The 20,811-nt window shown below is 36.0% G+C and overlaps 6 protein-coding genes across 6 annotated transcripts in view; 1 reads left to right on the forward strand and 5 right to left on the reverse strand.

Moving 5' to 3' along the window:
- The window catches only part of timeout (circadian regulator timeout), a 32,183-nt gene extending 24,750 nt beyond the window's left edge, over window positions 1-7,433 (forward strand). The window contains exons 14-19 of the mRNA XM_088040105.1: window positions 614-699; window positions 772-969; window positions 1,021-1,152; window positions 5,899-6,093; window positions 6,427-6,614; window positions 6,730-7,433. Coding sequence (XP_087896231.1) covers window positions 614-699; window positions 772-969; window positions 1,021-1,152; window positions 5,899-6,093; window positions 6,427-6,614; window positions 6,730-7,404 — 1,474 coding nt within the window. The 3' untranslated portion in view covers window positions 7,405-7,433. The remainder of the gene's footprint in view (window positions 1-613; window positions 700-771; window positions 970-1,020; window positions 1,153-5,898; window positions 6,094-6,426; window positions 6,615-6,729) is intronic.
- A 116-nt stretch (window positions 7,434-7,549) lies between these two features.
- On the reverse strand, window positions 7,550-9,508 carry LOC148172409 (post-GPI attachment to proteins factor 2-like). Its single transcript, XM_088040109.1, has 6 exons — window positions 9,377-9,508; window positions 9,097-9,328; window positions 8,887-9,048; window positions 8,743-8,842; window positions 8,477-8,695; window positions 7,550-8,429 (listed from the first exon to the last, which is right to left on the reverse strand). Exons 2-6 carry the CDS (start codon window positions 9,271-9,273, stop codon window positions 8,275-8,277), a joined length of 813 nt encoding a protein of 270 aa, XP_087896235.1. The 5' UTR covers window positions 9,274-9,328; window positions 9,377-9,508; the 3' UTR covers window positions 7,550-8,274.
- A 74-nt stretch (window positions 9,509-9,582) lies between these two features.
- Taldo (transaldolase) lies at window positions 9,583-12,071 on the reverse strand. Its single transcript, XM_088040108.1, has 4 exons — window positions 11,744-12,071; window positions 10,430-10,661; window positions 9,988-10,382; window positions 9,583-9,938 (listed from the first exon to the last, which is right to left on the reverse strand). Exons 1-4 carry the CDS (start codon window positions 11,838-11,840, stop codon window positions 9,652-9,654), a joined length of 1,011 nt encoding a protein of 336 aa, XP_087896234.1. The 5' UTR covers window positions 11,841-12,071; the 3' UTR covers window positions 9,583-9,651.
- A 4,348-nt stretch (window positions 12,072-16,419) lies between these two features.
- On the reverse strand, window positions 16,420-16,991 carry LOC148172411 (odorant receptor 4-like). The gene is made up of 3 exons (XM_088039758.1): window positions 16,801-16,991; window positions 16,595-16,750; window positions 16,420-16,485 (listed from the first exon to the last, which is right to left on the reverse strand). Exons 1-3 carry the CDS (start codon window positions 16,921-16,923, stop codon window positions 16,420-16,422), a joined length of 345 nt encoding a protein of 114 aa, XP_087895884.1. The 5' UTR covers window positions 16,924-16,991.
- Window positions 16,992-16,996: 5 nt separating this feature from the next.
- LOC148172412 (odorant receptor Or1-like) lies at window positions 16,997-17,818 on the reverse strand. The gene is made up of 2 exons (XM_088039760.1): window positions 17,090-17,818; window positions 16,997-17,005 (listed from the first exon to the last, which is right to left on the reverse strand). The coding sequence occupies exons 1-2, from the start codon at window positions 17,816-17,818 to the stop codon at window positions 16,997-16,999; spliced, it is 738 nt and encodes a 245-aa protein (XP_087895886.1).
- Window positions 17,819-18,553: 735 nt separating this feature from the next.
- Window positions 18,554-20,341, reverse strand: LOC148172413 (4-vinylanisole receptor-like). The gene is made up of 7 exons (XM_088039761.1): window positions 20,268-20,341; window positions 20,117-20,196; window positions 19,941-20,022; window positions 19,135-19,890; window positions 18,880-19,084; window positions 18,676-18,831; window positions 18,554-18,619 (listed from the first exon to the last, which is right to left on the reverse strand). The coding sequence occupies exons 1-7, from the start codon at window positions 20,339-20,341 to the stop codon at window positions 18,554-18,556; spliced, it is 1,419 nt and encodes a 472-aa protein (XP_087895887.1).
- Window positions 20,342-20,811: the final 470 nt, after the last annotated feature.

Here is a 20,811-nt window from a genome sequence, read left to right on the forward strand (position 1 = left end):
TACTAAATAAAAATTACATTTGCTCGTTTTCTATTTGAGGATGCACTAAAAAAGAGAAATTGTTTGACGATCGATGTTCAAGTATTTATCAGGTCCTGGATTTTGCAGATATTTGTTTCGATTTCTTGTCAACTCAGTCCAGAAATGCTTGATGTAAATTGAGATTCAGACAATTTCTTGCGCGAAGATTAGAAGATAAAAAAATCTGTGTCTGTTGTACAGTTGGTTAGGAATAACAATAAAAACTTAGAACTTGGTCGTCCTAGTTTTAAAGTCGTTTGGGTACTGCACCGGAGAAGTTTGAACAATAAAATTTTCTAGATTCGTATAATTAGCAATAAACTGTGTTAACGACGCACTTTTATGGCCACCGGTGTGCTGTCCTTATAGTTTGAGATTTCTTCATCGATTGATTAGTCTCCTGCTTGAGTCTTATAAAATGCAAATCGCGCGATGAGTTTGAATGATCCTTATTTTATTATCAAAAATATTCATGAGGCGTAACGAAACTGGGAAAAATAAATTCCTCTCGTAATGCGGTATTCGTTTGTAAATGCTTTTTCGGCATTATCTTTTTAATGAAGGCGCTTTAAAAAATGCCATAAAATTAAAGGGCTTCGACGCGGGCTTGGACCGAGGAGCAAGAAGACGAACTCCGTCGATTATTCATGGAACATCAACAAAATCAATTGGAGGAGGGTACGTACTCGCATTCGAAACCCATCAGCTTTTCTTTGTTCATACCAGTTTTGAGTGACGTCTCATTTACAGACATCGTCGATTGGATCGTTAATAATCTCATTGATAACACGCGAACTCGACGTGGAGTATTGAAAAAGCTCAAAGAAATGTGTCTTCTCGTCGACTACAAAGGACAGCGCAAATCTGGGGCTAAAAACCCTCGACAGTGGAGCTTCGAAGAAGAGACGCAATTACGCGAATTGTACCAGCAGTTTAGGGATGCAGCGGGTAAGATGGATAGTTTTATTAGGGGTTGTACGTGAAATAATCTACTTATAGACCCAGTGGGTTGCATAATGGCCAGATTAGAAGCGACGCGGCCGAAACGTGGGGTCGTCGAAAAGCTGCTAGATCTGGGGTTGATACAGGACAAGGCTGAAGTGCGGAAAAAACGGACGAAATCTGCTAGGGGTGAGTTTAGGATAATTAAATAGGTGGGCTACCAAACCGTTGGTTTGAATAATTTTTATTCGGTTTTGTGTTGCTATGTTATCCCTCTGCCATTATTTTTATTGAGCTTGCAGGAACTACCTGTTTGGGTTTCCGGCATGAAAATACGGACAGGTAATTAATTTGAGTGAGGGGAGGCCTCATGGGGTTGTATTCACTTACGCATCTACGCTGAGAAGCCCTAAGGTGTGTTTGTGCGCATTCAAGTCATACCTTTGTTGGTACAGTAATAAGCCATCATGGGGCAGGGAAGAAAGTCTTTGCTACATGAAAATTTAAAAAGATTGTTGGCTCTGGGGAAGAGGGCCATACTGATTAAACCGCCAACATTTTTCACGGTTGAAGAGAATATAATCATGTTATCAGTTTTGTTGTGGGAACGAAAGTAATCATTTTTCTTTCAATTAGAAATTAATTAAAGCTCGTGTATGTATGCATTTCATTTTAAATTAATTTCGACCGCATCGCGCCTGGCGCTTAGTCTTTGCCGCGGCTGCCCCATTTATAATTCACGCATGAAAGGATACATTTAAAGTGGGACCCGGTCAGCGCGGGGAAATTAATAATGATGGAAACAAAACGTCTAGCTGGCTTCCAACCGCACTACCAATTATCCTCGCATAATTGGAAAGTGGCGTCCGTTGGTTAGGATCGACAATGACAGTTTTGGTCCTGTATTGTTGGTCCTGGGGCAAACGCACACCTTCTCTTAATTGATTGTGTCTGCCGTCGGCCAACTATGGCTTTCAGCCCTCTCTTCTCTACCATTCATCACAATGTGTGCGGCGGTGACTAATGATACACCCTTAGGGCATTGCTTCACGGGCTCGAGTTCACGCCGCTTCCTTCTTACATCGTCATAATGTAATTTGCGCCTTGTTAAGGTCTTAGTTGTTTTCGAGGAGGTCGTTTTGTTCCAATAAAAGAGTGCAAAAAATGGTGCTGTCTTTCGTGAAAAATGAACGAGGAGATCATCCTTTTACACGGAGCATTCGATCTGAAGTGGCACTGTTGTTTTTAAGAGTTGCATCAATCAAAACTTCTAGTTAATGTCTGAAACTGTTAACGAAAAAAAAAGTGGGGAAGTTGGTAATTTTATTTGGTTCTTTACTATTCTGAATATAACTTACTTTGAATAATTCTATAACATTCAATTATTACCATTTAAATAATTTATGCGAGACCGTCTAGACTCTAGACAATGCAAGGGAAAATATGAATATTTAAATCCACCCTTTTCTCCCCTAAAAATTATAATCTGGCAACTGTCAACAACGATATGCTCTCTCATAACAAAAAACTCTATTTAATATAAATCAGCCCTCATAGTCCCCAATACAATTATTTCTTTCTGTGACGTTTTTTGCTCGGTTCGTGCACTAACCCCGCAATGATGCGTACAAAACATAGGCCTCTCGAGTCCGAGCTAGGGGAGCTTACCCTTTGTAGGATAATATCCAGTTTTTTGTTGCATTATTTATTTGCTCACTTTCAGATTTTTATTAGATGTTATCCGGGTTTAATGGCCTAGTCGACATGTTTTTCTCATTTTTCTCGGTTAATGTATTTTTTCTTAATGTGTACGCTCGAGATTTAATGAGAAACCGTCGTACATGTGCAGAGTAAAGTATAAATAGAACATTGAACTATGATGGATGGATTCTCTTATCGGATTCCGGTCGCTCATTTCAATTGGCGAGTTGGTGAACCGGAGAGTCTCTGTGGGGTAATCAGTGGTAATGGTGCATTCGTTTAAATTTGATGAAGATGCGGGGATGTTTAAACACATTTAATGGCTAGAAAATGAATTGTTTCGTTGATGCCAGCGAAAAACCATCTAATTCGAATTAAACATTAGTCAATAATTTATGTGTATAAATTACACCCAACATAAAAGTTTCCATGAAATGCGCGATACAGCTCGCATCCGAGACGTCCCACTGTAATTTATTTCCACTTAAGCCGAAGAGGGACGTCTCGATTTTTCTCGGGGGTGTTTTCCCCCCAGACCAGTGAATGTAATAGTCAACGGGGGGCCGCAATGAAGCTGTACACAGCATTGTCAGAACCAGAGTGCGTCTGATTAATTCAATGACAAGCCAAGATTGCCTTTCACTGAAATCATTTATCTTTTGTCCCCGTAGCCGGTTGGGACCGCAATTTCACTTTTGCCCTCTGCGTGCATTGTGCCGCTGTCTGTTGCCTGCAAAAAGTTCGCGACTCAAGAATTAGGGTGCACGAGACTATGTAAATGATCGTAAACATGTGCCAAAGATTAATGGGGGGGCCACCCGCGGAAACTGCCCGAGACGCAATCAATGTAATCTTTGTTGAAAGCCATTAAAATTCCTTGAATAAATCAAGCTGTGGTCAATTTGGATATGTGAATAAAATATACAGGCAGATCTGGACCAGGAGCTGGGATTTAGGACCATAATCCCGGAGGAGGGTTGACGGGCAGAGGCCCGCTGGAATTTTTTGCGCTGAATTTACTAAAGCCTCGAAGAATACGGAGCATCCCGAGGGGAGAAAGTTGTGTAATTTAAACATTCCAATTTTTTTACCTTGTTTTATACAAACGCAAATGGTGGACGCGCCGGGTCTATTAACATTTCTTTCACGATAGTTTGGGATCAAATAATGAGCCAGAAACAGTAAGAAAGTCTCAGAATTACCTCTTTGAAGTTCGCTGAACCCTTAAATTATTAACTAGCGTTTCAAGACTTCTCAACTTGTTTGCCTGATTAAAATAGAAAACCTCCATTTGTGTTCTTTCCGCATTAAAAGTCTGGCAAATAAAAGTATATTACTTGCAGTGTTAGTTCTAGTGGCAGCAGCAACAAATGACTAGACTTTACTTTATGTCGAAATGAAACTGCTAAATTCGGTTTAAACTTCTCCACTCTTTGAAAATCTCTTGAAACAAAGTCAAAGTAAATTAAGTGTTGGTAAATTTCTCAGTCGGCAAGTAATAAAATTAAGCGGCTGGATTTCGCGTGTTATTACGATTTTAAGCGGCGTTTTTTCGATATCAAAGAAGTTATTAATTAGTTTTGTTACTGTCTTGACGAAGGAAGTTTTTGTAACCCTTGGGCTGATATTGACATGTTTTGCAGTCTTACGCAGAACAATCGTGGTCATAGAGCTCTTGGAAACGTCTTAATTAAAGTTGAGGAGTTTTAAGAAAAACTCGAGTAATTAACGTTGCGTGGAGACTAATATTACTCTGATGAAAAGATTATACCTGGGAACTCGACACTTTAAAAAAAGTAGATTAAATCTGCATAAATTCACGTAAAATTAATTCCCATTTTTGTCTGCAGCGATCGATTTTTGTCTAAAGTTTCAAACAGATTGTTTCCTAGCTGGAAATTCTCTTTTATTGTTACAAATAGAAGTTTGAAAGTTTGGAAAATCGATACAGCGACAAAGAACAATAAAATTCTCCAAGTCAATTTTTTAGAATGCAGCCAAAGAAACCGTAGAAATAATACTTTCCTTACTGCTGTTTCCAGGGAATTTTGAGATTAGTTCATCTTCAACTATGCGAAGTTTTTACCGGAAAAGTCCGGCGAAAAGACGATTTATTTGGACACAAACGTGGAAGTTGGAATTGAGAGAGTAGTTTCCAAATGTGGCAAATTAAAAATAGGGAAGTGAATTAAAGATCAGAATTGTTGGACGTTCTTGTTTGTTAGAGGGCCACATTTGCATGAAAAGTTCAAGCGTATTTTTTACACGGGTGTATTTGTATGGAGGTTGGTAAACAAAAAAGCTTGTACAGAACCCAAATATTTAAATAGGACTGCTTCGAGCGTTTTACAGTTTACACATTTTCATTTTATTATAAATATTGAATAATGTATTTAATGTTTTACTTGAACTGTTCAAATTTCAATGAGCGCATCCACCATTGTGTGTTTCTGTTTGTCATAACATTTTTAGTTATTTCAAACGTAATGGGTTTTTACATTTTCTCGCAACTCCCGCAGCTATTTATGCTTTTAAGATAGCGATCTTACATTTCCCCATTTCTCCCATAAAACATTTTAATGTTTTTTATTTGATCGTTTTGATGTCGATTGATTTGTGCGCCGCTTGACAAAATGCCGAAATACAAAACGTCCTTTACATTAGTATTGATTCTTGTTTAAAGTCGAAAACTCTTTCTGTTTTACATTTTTCTTTCGGGGAAAGTTTGGAATTGCATAATCCGCGCAGTCCTCGAGTCTGAAGCGAGTTTACAAATGAATTGCCAGTCGCAAGCTGTTTTTAATACCCAGGGTCTAAATGGTATTTTAAACGCGAAATTATCATACTCATACTTCATTCTGTTTGCTTATTAAAAGAAAAGTATCGCCACAGAGCTAGCAAGCGGCAAATCCGGGTACTGGGGCGACAGGAGTTATGCACGTTTCACTGCACACATTGGGGCTGTATTCGCACAATGAGGAATAATCACAGACGGCTCAGATAAACACTGCCGGTGCGGGCTTTTGTTTGCATGCGCCGCCACCAAATTGAATTTCATTATTCATTTTAATATTGACATTTACTATTTCCCGAAGACAATAGCCGAAAAAAGCCACAAGCGGGCGCAAAAAACCAAGAAGCTTTGTTTATACAACACATGATTAAATTGGCAATCAGCCGCTAATGGGGAGCACAACCGGATATAAATATTTTTTAACAATCTTTTCTTTACAGCCTCTAATCAAACGCACGACTCTGACAGCGAAAGTAATGGATCAGATGATGATGATGTTAATGAAGCTGAAAATTCGACGGTTCCTGCTAAGAAAAAGCGCACTAAACAACGAACTGTTGCGAAACCCAAGAAAAAGCACGAAGTCGTGTCGGATAGTCGCATTGCCAGGCTTCTTCTTAATTTGGTCGATTCAGGTAAATTTTATTTATCATCAAAGCACTGAACACAACTGAATACGTAATATCAACTAATATCAACCCGCCCGTTTTAATTCAAACATCTGAAATTTTAATTTCTGATTATCTCCATTTTCCACTGTTTGTTTAACTCAACTACCATATTTCCCCCACAACAGCAATCGCGTTAATAAAAAATCATAAAGCTTTACCGACGAAGAGATGTTAACGAACGAATAAACACGAATTGCAACCATTTTCCAGTCAATACAATTTGCTTAAATACGATGTTGGATTATTCACTACAGGATTGTTTAATACTTTCTATTCATGGAAACGTTTCTACAACAGGAATGAGTGAAGCGTTAGAGTGGTTAAAAGAGAGCTTTTCCGACGCTATTGAAGATTTTGAAAATGATGACGGCTGTGAAGGTATTCCATTAGTCCCTATAATGGATTATGCAGTCAATGCGATGGAAAATACAGATTTTCAAGAAACTTTGCGAGCTCTGGGAATTGCTGAACCTTTCGACGAGCAGGTATTTAAAATGTACAATAGAGATGTGGTTGAAAGAGGAATGTGAGGCGCCATCTCACGATGTGTCGTGGCTGAAGAATAAAATCTACAGTTTGCTATAAACTTTTTTTCACTAGGAAATCTATTGGAGGATACCGGGAGATTTGACTGGGGACGTCATCCGAAAATATATCGATCTTTTACAAAAAGCGGCGGATAACACGTTGGACATCGCTGAATCAGCCCCAGAAACACGGCTAATCAATGTTGTTACCGATGATGAAAACGAAGATCCTATTGACAACAGCTCAAAAAATGAAGGATTTGCAAATAGGAGAAGATTCATAGACAGCAGCGATGACGAAGCAGACACCAGCACAAACAGAAAAATTGCTAGACGAATCTTGGACAGTGAAGATGAAGATGAGACTCTTGGAGAGGGAATTGAAGAAGGAAGGGGAAAAGATGATGAAGCCGGTGAAGAATATACTGGACCGCCGAATACCAATGACTCTAAAAGATTAGTGAACAGCGATGATGAAGCAAACAGCATGAATACAAACAAAAAAGGTGGTGGAGAACTCGTGGATAGTGAAGATGAGCCTAATACTCCTGGAGAGGAAACTGCTGAGGAAGCAAGGGAAACAGATGGTGACGAGATCATTAGTAAAAAGAAGAAAATAATGAATATCCTCGAGGACGAAAGCGACGATGATGACGAAAATATTGAAAATTCCAAACGTCGAAGTGAATCGCCTGATTTAGAGGAGCCGGCGCCAAAACGCACCAGAACCATTTCTCATGAAGATTAGATTTGTTATTTTGATAATAAAAAAACTACTATTATCCATTTTTATCATTTATTTTCATGTTGCATAAGTTTTATTTGATAGTATGAGTAAATTGTAGCTTGTATTTTTTTCATAAAATCGGAGAATCTGTAAAAAGAGACCAAACCGAAGTTACATAATTAATTTATTGAAACAACTGATATGTATACATTATGTCCAATGACTAGTTCAAATTCACTTAGAGCTAAGCAAAAAAATGAGAATTCACAACTCAAGCGCATCAAATTCTTACATAACATGATAAATTCGAATTAATCGTGAAGTTTGTAGAAAGTGGGTGAACTATTCTAAACAGTTCAACTAATCTAGTTACTTTACAAAATTTCACAATTTCATAAGCTTTATAAACCTACAAAACAGTAAGATTTTCTGAGCAAACTTGTTACAAATGATACCAGATAAAATATTGCTAAAAATCTATTACTATTATTTGTATGTAAATACCTATTCCGGACAATCGATTTGTAAATTAAATTGTCTTGAACAGGTACATCATCTAGTACTTCTATTCTATGATTTAACTATTAAATTCCGATTTGTAACAATATAAAGTTCAATATTTATAAAACCTTGTTTTCTGATAAATAAACCGTCTTGTTCATCGCTGTAGGCAGTTATTGAGTATAAGATAAAAAAAAAACCATGAACGAAATTTAGGCACCATTAAAGTAAAATGCCATAAAAATCCTATAAAAGGTGGAGAACTTCGTAAGATTCCGTCAGACCTCAAAATAATATCAATCACAAAAATATTAAGGAATGTAACTTTTGATTCCTAATCTAAAACTATTGAGAGCATAATTGACTAGCTTAAGTTAACGTTGAAGATCCTCATTCAAACTTATCATTTAAAGGAAGTTTTTGGAGATGATTTAACCCTCTAGCTACCACTAAATGTTCCGTTGGGAAGTCTAAAATCACTGTTACGTGGAAAGCCATGTTGGCGAGAGCTATGATGTATTCACAAAGAGCAAACCAACTGAAAGCTAAAAGTATAATTAGCAAAATTGAACAACATGTCCGGGAAGTTTACCCATGTCATGGCAAAGAAGTCTGTGTTTCAGGAAAAATCCAACCAGTCCCACTGTGCTAATCAGTGAAACAACTAAAAGGCTCTTTTTTATTAGTAAGCCTCTTTGAACATTTTCCATATTATTGTTAGTTTCTGCAACCCATCTTACTCCTTTGATGCACGCCAACATATGCATCAGACTACTAATCATAAAAGTAATGAAGAGTTTTTCATGAATTGCTAAAATGGTAAATAAATGACACAATATCAACTTAAGAGATACAAACGATAATTTTCCCTGTTTGAGATGTAAGTTACTCCACATAATGAACCAATTTCTACCACGTTTAACCAGAAAGCAACGTGTAGCCACCTTGTAGCTTTCTCCTGCAAGAACATGAAACTAAAAACTAAAAATTGGTCCAACAAACCTTGTCTTTGGAAGATGTGTTAATTAGGTTAAGATGATAAGATCTGTGTACAGCTGCTATGATAAATCTTGGTCCAATGTGAAAAGCTACACTAATTCTCCACAGATACCTCTGGGGGCTTATACCTGTTATTGCACTGATTGATGGTATTATATTGTATACCTAAAATAAAACTGTTTTAATATAGAATATGCAGAAAACGGTTTTTACCCGACAGTGTGTCTCATGAATGTCATCTGCTTGAAAAATATAAGCAGTTATAAAACAAACTATTAATGCTAATAAGGGGCAAGAAACGGTGACAAGACATAAGTGTTTAAAACTTAGCATGTAATGCACAATAAAATTCTCAACGATAACACTCTCTTTGTGTGTTTTCATTGCCATTTCCAGGAATGCTGGAAGAGTTTGGAAGAAATAGTTGAGATTGGCCCTGTACAATCTGAAAAAATATATGAAAAAAAACACGAATTATTTAACTTTATTTTACCTTCAGAAAATAGTCTTTTTGCTTAATCTAAAACACATTTTAGCTGTGTAAGCCTAAAATAAACACATATCACTGCGATTTTGACATTTACCCTTCTTAGACAAACGTCAGAGATGGCAACCGGCGAATTTGAGGTTACCAGCGGGAAACATTTCAAGTTTGAAAATTTTTCAAAAACAAATTGCCAAAATAATAAAAACACAATATCACAAACAAATTGTGGCAACTTTTATTATAATGTTACAATATAGCACCGGAATGTTAACGAAAAAACATTACTTCTTAGGCGAGGATTTCAACAAAGCTTTAATTGTGTTCTCCAGCTTGACGCTGTCTGCTGCGAAGTTTCTGATTCCATCAGACAATTTATCAGTGGCCATCTTATCCTGGTTCAACAACCACCTAAAGGTAGCCTCTGTCAATTCCAACTTTTCCAACGACAATTTTGCCGCATTTTCTGGGGAAAGTTTCCTAGGAACGGGATCATTGGCTCCTTCTAGATCTCCCAAAAGCTTGGGACTAATGGTGAGCAGATCACAACCAGCGAGGGCCTTAATTTCCTCTACAATAAAACTTTGATCTACAGTTTAACGAAGAGGGTAGAAACATACCGACATTCCTGAACGAAGCCCCCATGACCACCGTTTTGTACCCATATTTCTTGTAATAGTTGTAAATTTTTGTAACAGACACAACTCCGGGATCTTCATCACCAGAGTACGATTTCTTATCGGTGTTTGCGACATACCAATCGAGAATTCGACCAACGAATGGGGAGATTAAAGTAACTCCAGCTTCTGCACATGCGACAGCTTGGGCAAAGTTGAACAGAAGTGTAAGATTGCAGTGGATACCATGTTTCTGTTCAAGTTCCTTAGCGGCTTGGATGCCTTCCCACGTCGATGCGAGTTTGATAAGAATGCGCTCTTTGGCGATACCTTGATCGGCGTATAACTGGATCAGTTTCTGTGCTTTTGCAATACTGGCTTCTTTGTCGAAAGATAGACTAAAGTCGATAATATAAAAACTTGCTTTTTGGCGAAGGAACCTTACCGAGCATCTACTTCTGTTGATACGCGTCCTGGCACAATTTTTAAGATTTCTACGCCGAATAAAACACAAAGGAGGTCCATGGCATGTTCAAGTTTTTCTTCAAGGGTTTGTCCCACTTTGTTTCCATAGTTTACGGCTTTTTGGACGATAGGTTTATATTGGGCCAAATTAGAAGCAGCAAGGATCAGAGAGGGGTTGGTGGTGGCGTCTGTTGGTTTGTAGATTCGCATGGCTAAAACAATACAAATGTAGCTATAATGCCAATATTCTTTAAGTATGTCACTCAGGAAAAGTAAGTTCAGTCATGATGTTCTAATGCACTTAAGTTTAATAAACTGGCTTGAAATAAGAGAAAGTGGTTTTATTTAGTTTAAAATAGGTTCGTTTAAATTGGAAAACACTGTAAAATCGAATTTCTTTTCATTTATACTGCATTTTCAATAAGTACCTATTTTATTACCTTGACCTTGCATCGCGGAAATAATTACATACGCTTGCATATTGCGATGCAGCAATATTTAATTATCTGATCTGCAGATATGTATTTAAACCTTTTCCGGAAAACTAAACCTACGCCAACGGTGCTGAATGATGTTAAGTGTTTACTTAACGAACTAACAAGTCTAAAAAATGTAAATAAATCGCTAGAAAAGTGAGTTCAGAAATTTAAACACTGACTCGTATTTAATAAACACTTCGACTTGAAAAATTTTCTATATTTTAGATACGATTGATTCCCTCTTTGAAAATTGGAAAAACCGCCAAAATTGTGTGGTGAATCCAAAAACTTTTAGTTCCAGTTATCACGTTTTTATTTAGCGTAAAAGAATATGAATAATTTTTTTAATTACAAGATAGAAGTGTTTTCGTGCTTGCTTAAATTACAAACTGGCGCCAAAATATTTTTTAAATTTCGCATCGATTGCCCATTCCTATTCAAATATAAAGATGAATTAGATTAGCTGTATTTCCCTAATCTATAAAATACCGACACATCCTCATATCTATTATCTTTTTAAAAGAAATGTTTAAAAATATGAACTATTAATGAAAAAAACTTAACCCATTATGAAAGATTAGAATCTGTAATGTAAAAACAATGTAAAAACTGCATCTATTCGATAACAATTACATAAGTTAATTACTAATCCCATAATTTCAACAAGCCGGTCGACCCATCGTCGATAAGGTCACCTTCAAGTCCACAAACAATTCCGCAAGATAATTACCACCGATAAAACCAAAATAATAGTGATACTAGTGATAGCATGATATTCACGACTTCAACAAATGACCGAATTTCAAAAAAATTACCTTCAAAATCACCAGTATCAGCCACCACCGTGGTGAGCGCTTTAAGTTGATCCAAAGAGCTGGTCATCTTGCTTCTTTTACACTGAGGCTCTGACATCTTCGTGTAATGTTAAATATAAAATTTCAGAAAATCGACAACAATGACGCGACTTATCACGACACACGACCTCGCTGGACAACGATGATTATGTGGTTTTGCTGAGGAGGGAAAGGAGGAGTTCTCTGATTTTAAGGTTATCACTTTCACCTTGAGGTAGGACAGCGAGCCAATAAAAAAGCAGGGTTTACGCGGGAGTTCTGATTGACCAATGGGAGAAGTGGTGTTGACAAACCTAGGTTAGAGCCTAAAGGGCATTGACTTTATCTAAATAACCTAGATGGTGCAAAGTACCCGCCATGATGTTCCTACCAAAGATGTTTAGTATAACAGATTCGGGGATAGGGTCTTAACTCTGGGCCAAGATTATCGAACAATCTCAGAAAAGCATCATTGGTTTGTCCCTTTCTAACACATTGAAAACTGACAACTAAATAAGTCTATTCTTTTCTATAGTATCTGAGAATTGATTGGTCAAGAGAGTTGGCGCGTGATTCAAATTTAAAGAAAGAGAAACCTTTAAAATAAGAGATTAATGAAAATTTAGCGTGAAATTGCTCGCTTTAGCGTTACACACTACACACACTAAGATAGTTTTTAAATAAAACACAACACAATACAAAACAATCAAATATTATGTTAGCCGGTTTGCAAATGAACCACAGAACAAATTAACGTAACCTTTAAATGCAACGGAAAGACGCTGTCCTGTCACATTTCTGGCGTCAAACAGAAATAAGCAACGACTGACGTGCTCCAACGTTATTGGCTGGACCTTATAGAAAAGGAAAGACTGAACATCGATGAAAATTTCAATGTGAAAGAAAGAGAAGTTTTATAAAAGTACGTTGTACATGTTGGAACTGAACGTATGTTCTATTTACACTATATGCCCGAATCTGTTATTTTAAAACATCTTTGGCTCCTACTCACCCGCCATATTGGAAATAGTGGATTTAAATTTTTAGGCAACCCGCAATTCTCAAGTGCAATGTTTTGCTCTTAAGTTGAAATAAACTACCAAAATAGTCGGAAAACTTGACAGATAATATTTTAGATAACTTACTGTACCGTATTGTATTACTGGTTGCATTTAAGCTTGTAAAGACAAAAAAAACACAGAAAATTGCGTTTGCTAAATGACGCATAGTATAAATAGATTAAGATATAGAATAATAAAAAATCTTTTCGTTTAAAGTCGGCCAAATATTTACTTTCACAAAAATTGCATGTAAAGCAGGTAATCAACAATACAGCTGTCTATCATGTAAGTTACAGTCGAATTTCGATTCGTCGTCTCACATTAGTCGAAATTTCTTCGAGAACTAGGATTTCGCACATTTATTTGAATTTTCGCGCAAAAATAATGACAACAATGTGGCGGTCTTAATTCACCGACGAATAAACGCGAAGGGCAGTTTTTACCGAGGTTTCGTAATGACTTTATTCCTTTGTTTAATTAGTTGAGCGCTGCGACTTGGCGGAGTCGGATGTGTTTATGCATGTGAAGTGAAATTGTGCCGTTTTAGAATTTGAATTAAAAGGTAGGTGCTAAATGAGTTTATTTGAGAACCACGCAGGGCAGAAATATTTCGCGAAACTTTTCATTCATAAGTTTTAAAATTCTACTTCTTGTTTAAAGTAAGACGTGCGTAAGTTTAATTCAATGCGCAGCTTAGTTGATATAGCTTTAACTTAACTTCTCTAGTGGATAGATACAGTAATTTACAGGAAATGTCGGGTTTATTTCTTTTTAATTTCGTGCTTTTGAAATTGAATAGTTGCAGGGTATTAAGTGTGCAAATAATAAATCGGAATATGAAAACAATTATTTGGTAACATTGGGGTTTTAACCATAACTAACTATTGGGAAACTAACATTTCGGGATACTAATACGGGACTAACACTAATATGTAACATAATACGTTTCAGATTTTAGAATTCTGCAGGAGATTCCAGTGCCCACAACGTCACAATCCACCAGGTTGAGCTGCTAACGCTGAAGATGTTGACGACAGGTTTGAGTTTTTAACCGTTTCTATTTTAGGTTTGGAAATTTGAGTGTTAGCACCCAATGGATTTGTTGATTTGTTTTGTTTTGTGTTGTGTTGTGTTGTTTCTGTTTCAGATAGCTGAGTTCTACAGAGTCCCCTTGGTCACTTGTGGAGCGCTTGCGCCCACTACACGCCCAAAGGCCGACCCGTCTCACTAAAATAAGTTTTTTCCAGAGCAGAAATAACAGAAGACCAGTTGTCAAACGAGCCGTTCTTGAAGACACAAGATACTCAGCGAAGGTAACAGGTTTTTCTTTTTGTAATTGCTGTCCCCAATAACACGAAATGTAATTTCAGATTCGGAGTCCAAAGGAAATCCAGCCTCGCATCGTCTACAGCTAGGAAGTGGAGACTCCTGGTGAGTACATTTCTTCCTTTCACTATTACGATTACGCACAAAACAAATACTTACACACAGATTTTTAACTCCGCCTGCAGCGTCCTGGAGTGCATTAAGTCGGCACTAAGGACGCTGCTGCCGGTCCCAAGCCCGGATAAAAGGAGGAGGGTTTGTGGACAGGTTTGCTAGCGACTTGTCCACTGTAAAAAAACATGAGAAGCTTCAGGACTCATTCCTGTTGGCTCTCTCCACGGAAATCTTCAGATGGGTTGATGAGAACAAATGTTGCACACTTTTCTTAGTCATAAAGCATAGAAGCGATTCATCCAGTGTGTCTTTTCGATTAATTTCTGTTTGTTTCAGATATTCATTCTCGAAAGGATAAGAAGATCTTCAATAAAAACTTTGTATATTTTTACTTCAGAGCTCTCCTGTACCTAGTATAGTTAGTAGTTAAGTTAGCAATTAAGTTAGCAAGTAACGTAAGTTATGAAATAAGTTAAGTAAATTAACGAAGATGCGTCACTAAATCTAAGTGACATATTTAACTCTCGGGAAACAAACATCTTGGGGTATTAATACGGGACTAACACAAACATGGAATGTAATATGTTTTAGGTCTCAGAGTTCTCCTGGTCGACTTCGAGGAAGATCTTCATGGATGGGAGAAGACAACGCCCCGGCCAGCACGCAAGTCCCCCATTTCATTATAACTTTCCTTTTCAGGGCTTGCATAGAAGTTTTTAATGTTTTCTGCAGTTACAGATTCCAGCAGTCATCATCGAAGTGGAGGACAGGACGTCAACTTCAAGGAGGATCTTTAAGATGCGAGGATTCAACGCCCCGGCCAGCAAGCAAGTCCCTTTTCGTTACTACTTTCCTTTTCAGGGATTGTCTAGAAGTTTTTAATGTTCTGAGTGTTACAGATTGCAGCAGTCATCATCGAAGTAGAGGACAGGACGTCAACTTCTCTGAAGGTCCTTCAAGATGCGAGGAAACTCCGGCCAGCGCGCCAGTGGATGACAAGATGCCGACTTTTAGGAAGATCTCCAAGATGCGAGAATTCTTCTTTCTACTTTTTATTAGTGTCTTTTGTATGTTTTTATTTCAGAGCTCTCCTGTGTCTAGTATAGTTAATTAAGTTAGCAATTAAGTTAGCAACTAAGTTTACAAAGTAAGTTATGAAAAAAGTTTTAGAATAAGTGCGCAAATAATAAATCGGGACAAGAAAATTATATTTGGTAACTATTGGGGTTTTAACCATTTCTAACTATTGGGAAATTAACATTTTGGGATACTAATACGGGATAACACCAAAATGCAACACAATATGTTTCAGATTTTAGAATTCTGCAGGATTCCCGTGCCCGCAACGTCACTATCCACCAGATCGAGCTGTCAACGCAGAAGATGTCGACCACAGGTTTGAGTTTCTAATCGTTTCTCTATTAGGTTTGGAAATGTCGAGTGCTAGCACCCAATTCATCTTTTTTAAATTTCGTTAATTTGTTTTGTGTTGTGTTATTTTATTTCAGATAGCTGAGTTCTGCAGAGTCTCCTTGGTCACTTGTGGAGCGCTTGCGCCCACTACACCAGGGTCGGCCTTTGGGCCGGTCCGTCTTCATAAAACAAGTTCTTTCCAGAGCAGAAATGGCAGATAACCAGTAGTCAAGAGAGCCGTTCTTGAAGAGACAAGCTGCTTAACGATGGTAAGCGTTTTTCTTTTTGTAATTGCTGTCCCCAATAACACCAAATGTCATTTCAGATCCAGAGTCTCCAAAGGAAATCGAGCCAAAATCGAAGTAATTTTATACAGTGCAAAATCGTTATTCCAACTAATTGTAAGATAAACTCCAATCGCAAATCTGGCATTTGAGAGTATCCATGAGGCATAAAAAGAAGCATAAATAAATGTCATGCCACATTTTCATGACAACAGTGTCAACGTCAACGTTGTTATTTCTGTTGCTCTTTTTGATGCTTTAGTTCCAATTAAAAGAATTTTGAATACAATTTCGGATTATATTTAAGTGTTATGGCATTTTATTTAAAGATTGGACCATAAGATAATACTTCTATCATATAATAAATATCCTAAATATACATACATAATAACCTATTGTTGGTTAAAACTAAATTTAAGTCTTAAACCTCATTTTTCTTCTATCAATTTGCAATAACGTGTTAATTCATTTCATCTTCATGTACTCTGTTCAAAACAGCAAAATATGACCATGATGACTTTGCAATCTAAAACAATTTTATTTCGATATAATTTCAAAAGCCTTAAATTAAAATTAATCACAAAGTGTTCACCAAAATATGAAACAACTTCACTATTTAGGAGATTAAAACTCACCGATTTAAACGTGTCAAGAGATAAAGTAAAATATTTAGAAGTAGATAGTTTAAGAGGAAACTGTGTCCGGGACAGAAAAATTATCAAATTTTGCTTAAACTCATGTGAAGCATCACTCCATTCACTCAAACATGCCGACTGGGTGAGTCGGTCACTCTGAAGCATCAACAATAATCAATGTAAATAATTCACAATAAATTACATACCTCGAAAATTACTTCGTTTCCATAAAAACATGCCAGATAGATTTCCATAAGAACACAAACTTGGTACAACAACATCGCACAAAATCGAAAACTTAAAACCGAGACTAGACTCATTTGAAACATTGAAATACACACCACTATGGCGACCACAACAAACTGTCCTGTAATTCCTGCTGAAAAAAGTGTCGTTGTTTCTTTAGTAAACCTGAAACAATATTTTATTTTGTGCGAACATACGATATTTAAATTCTTACTTTATTATACATTTATAGTGTTCAACATTCCTGACCAAATTGTGGTTACTTATTAGTTGATTTTCAGGAGTTGTATTAAGATTCCGTCGCATTGTTTCCAGGGCATTGTTTAGAATACTGAGTTGAGCAGAAATAAACATAATCGTACCAGAAATAAAAGTATCCATTGTTAAATCCCCCAAACCACAAATCCAAGTTGACAGCATTTGATAAGCAAAAACGATCTCAAAAGTCGGTGATTTATCGGTAGACAAAAAAGGATACCATCCGCTCAATGGTAATCGCATCGCTTCTCCTTCTCTTTTATCCAACAAAGGCGAAATTGCCCACGATATGCAAGTAAGAGTGCATCCAAATAAAATTAAAAACGTGTTTATTTTAGACATTTTAATTTTAGCTAAGACAATGTCGTTTTGCGTTCTGTTTTTTGGTTTAAATATTTCTGTGTTCATACTATTTACGAGTTTCCAGATTTTTGGACCGTTGCTCATGAAGCAGTACATTTTAATCGCTTGTACAATGTTTGTTAAAGGTAAAAATGATGCTTCGGTCATTTTTTCAATGTCGTCTAATGAAAAGATCATGTAGAGTATTTGAGTGAAGATGTTTAGAGCAAAAGCGATTCCCACAAAAATTGTTACGTAAATGTAGTAAGAAACTTTTTGGGAGGAATTGGACTCAAATTGTGGAAAAAAGTAGCCGAGGAATTGAAGAATTTTTATGTTTAATTTTACGAAATCTCGTAAATCGATTTGCTCCGCCATTTCAGTTCTCTTCTCTCTAAAAATGATTGTGCGAAAATAAATGAAACTTTTAAGTAAAATCACATACCTTCTGAATTTTAAGTACAAACGTCACTTATTACAACCAACAGAAATTTTCTCTTGAAATAAAGAAGAATTTATACACTTTTGAAATGACGACGACCAATAACCATCGTATTCTTAAGCATGCGCATTTTAAAAATGTTTTGAATGCAAATTTTCATTGTAGTAATTGCTTACATTTATGTATTTCGTTATTCATGACTTCCGGACTATTGTGGAACTACTTGAGGAAATTATAGTGGTTTCAAAATTAATTCAATAAAATAATTTATGAGGAAGTATTATTTTCACGAGAAATTGCACACGTGGCCATTATAAAAACAAAATGATAGAAAATTTATCGTAATAAGATAGTCGATAAGTCGTAAAATATTACAGAAATAGAAATCCCATATCTTAATCTCTATCAATTTTAAAGTGAATTTTTAAATTTATGTTGATAAAAATGGTGGATGCGCCGGGCAAAAAACTTAATAAATTAAAAAATGACGATGCTTGTGAATAAATAATTTTACAGTTTGCATAAAATATAATGTTTTATTTAAGTAATATGTAATTTGATTAAGTGTGTCAGAACATTTGCACTTAATTTTAAGGGTGAAATGTTTTCTCTAATTTCTTCTACACTTGTAAATTATTATTTCCAATTTTACTATATTATAACCGCTCAATTTAATAAATTTCTTTGTTATGAACTGTGTTTAGCAAAGCGAAGTAAGACCACGACGATTTGAGAATCTACAACAAAAATAATATGTTAACATTTTTATTCGACAGATTCTAAAAATACTCACAGCTGTAAATGTTTCTAAAGACAAAGTAAAATATCCACCAGCATACAATTTTAACGAAAATTGAGATCGTGTCATAAAAAATAGTAAATCTTTCTTAAACTTCTTTGAGCAATCAATCCATTCGCACATAAAAGCTGATGTTGTCAGTTTCGTACTCTATAAGAGATTTGTTGCAGTTTTAGTCGTATAAATAACAATTTTTACCTGTAAAATGACTTCATTTCCGTAATAACACCAAAGAAATATTTCCATAAGAATGCACGATTGGTATAGAGCCATTGAGACAAACTGTAAACTTAGAGGAGAAACTAGACTCATTTGAAACATTGTCATGCAGATTATTATCACACTAACTGCAAATTGACAGATCAGACAGGCGGAAAAAAGTGCTGTTACGTCATCTGCAAATCTAAAATTGATATTTTAAGAAATCATAAGAATTATTTTTTTAATTTTTACTTGATTATTTCTTTGTAATGAATTATGTTGTTTAACAGCTCCTTTTTCATGACGGTGTGACTATCCTCGGTGTTTTTTAAAGATTGCAAAGAAGCATTAAGCACTGAAAGCTGCCCCCAAATAACCATAATGCATCCGGAGATAAAAGTGTCGATGCTAATATTTCTCATTCCATTTATGCACGTTGCTAGTATCTGATACGTATAAATTATCTCAAACATTGGCGATGCTCTTGTGTCAAATGGATACCAGCCACTTAAAGGGAGTTTAACGGCTTCACCTTCAGCTCTATCCAAAAAGGGAAAAATTACAAACACCACACAAGTTGCACAACACATAGATAAGAAAGTGGTGGTAATAATCTTTGATCTTCTGATTCCAATTTTTAGTATTGCACACTGCGCATTGTTCTGAGGAATGAACTCTTTTTTGTTCATGTTTTTTATTAACATCCTTATTTTTGCATCTTCGAATAGAAACTTGTATAATTTTACCAAATGCACGAGATTGGTCAACAATATCAACGAACCTGTAGTCATCTCTTCAATGTTACCAAAAGCAAAGATCATGTTGATAACTTCGCTTGAAACTTGGATGTAGGCAAATCCGAGTATCACAAACGAACGAAGTTGGTAAAATATTTTTTTAATTCGCGATTGTTGCTGGTGTAAGACGAAATACGCCAAATAATGGATGCACTTGACATTTAAATTTACAAAATCGCTACCGTCTAAGTTCTGGTTACTCATTATTACTCTGATGAGTGACTGAGTGAGTTTCAGTTTTAGTTTTAGATAAAATATTACCTGTTATAATTAATTAATGTAAGCCTGTAATTATAGGTCGTCGGTAGCATTAGAACAATAATTTCTCTGTGTATAAGTAAAACTATAATTAGTAAAATTTAACTTTTATTATTTTCATTTATAATGTAAGATAATTATTCCCGGTGCCTCAAAAATGCCGGATTAACTCTTCAAACCATACAATTTTCGGTAAATTGTAAACTCCATTAATTTTAAACCGGTAATTGCAAAGTTATCATTCCTAAAAATTGTGGGGCTTTGGAACAATTTATATACAGGGTGTGACACAAATGAGTACATTAAACTAAACTGGTGATAGATCTCTACAAACTTTGGTTTTCCAAAATTCTCAAGTATTTTCCAAAAAATTGGGAAGTTTTAAGTGTTTCTTGTAGGCACATTTTCGTATGCAACAACGTGACACAGACCTTGTCCGCAAAAAGTGATGCACAAAAAACTTAGCTGTTGAATTCACTTTCCTTTGTGCGTTTAAACTAATTTATCATTATTCCGTAAATTATGGACAACAACAAATTCTGTCAACGCGATTTTTAGACACGTGCCGTTTTTATGAAAAGTTTATGGACTAATTTAGAAACAGAAAAAAAGTAAAAAAAAAAACAAATTTAACTAAGAATAACAAGAAATCCTATCTTTTTCGTGTTGATAAAACTTCACCAGTCCCTAAATGAAATTAAAGATGTTCAAAGTGACTACCATTATACCAAGGATGCATACAATGCAATCATACATACATACAGGATGTTCAAAAAATGGCGGACCAACTATTCACTACGTGAATCTTCAGATAATAACTAGTAGCTAAATTAATTTTTAGTGCCTGACAATGACCATTTTTTTAGAAAAGTCA

Source organism: Gnatocerus cornutus, chromosome 6 (assembly GCF_029298725.1).
Source record: "Gnatocerus cornutus isolate USDA-ARS CGAHR chromosome 6, icGnaCorn1.1, whole genome shotgun sequence".
In the NCBI taxonomy this organism is placed as follows: domain Eukaryota; kingdom Metazoa; phylum Arthropoda; class Insecta; order Coleoptera; family Tenebrionidae; genus Gnatocerus; species Gnatocerus cornutus.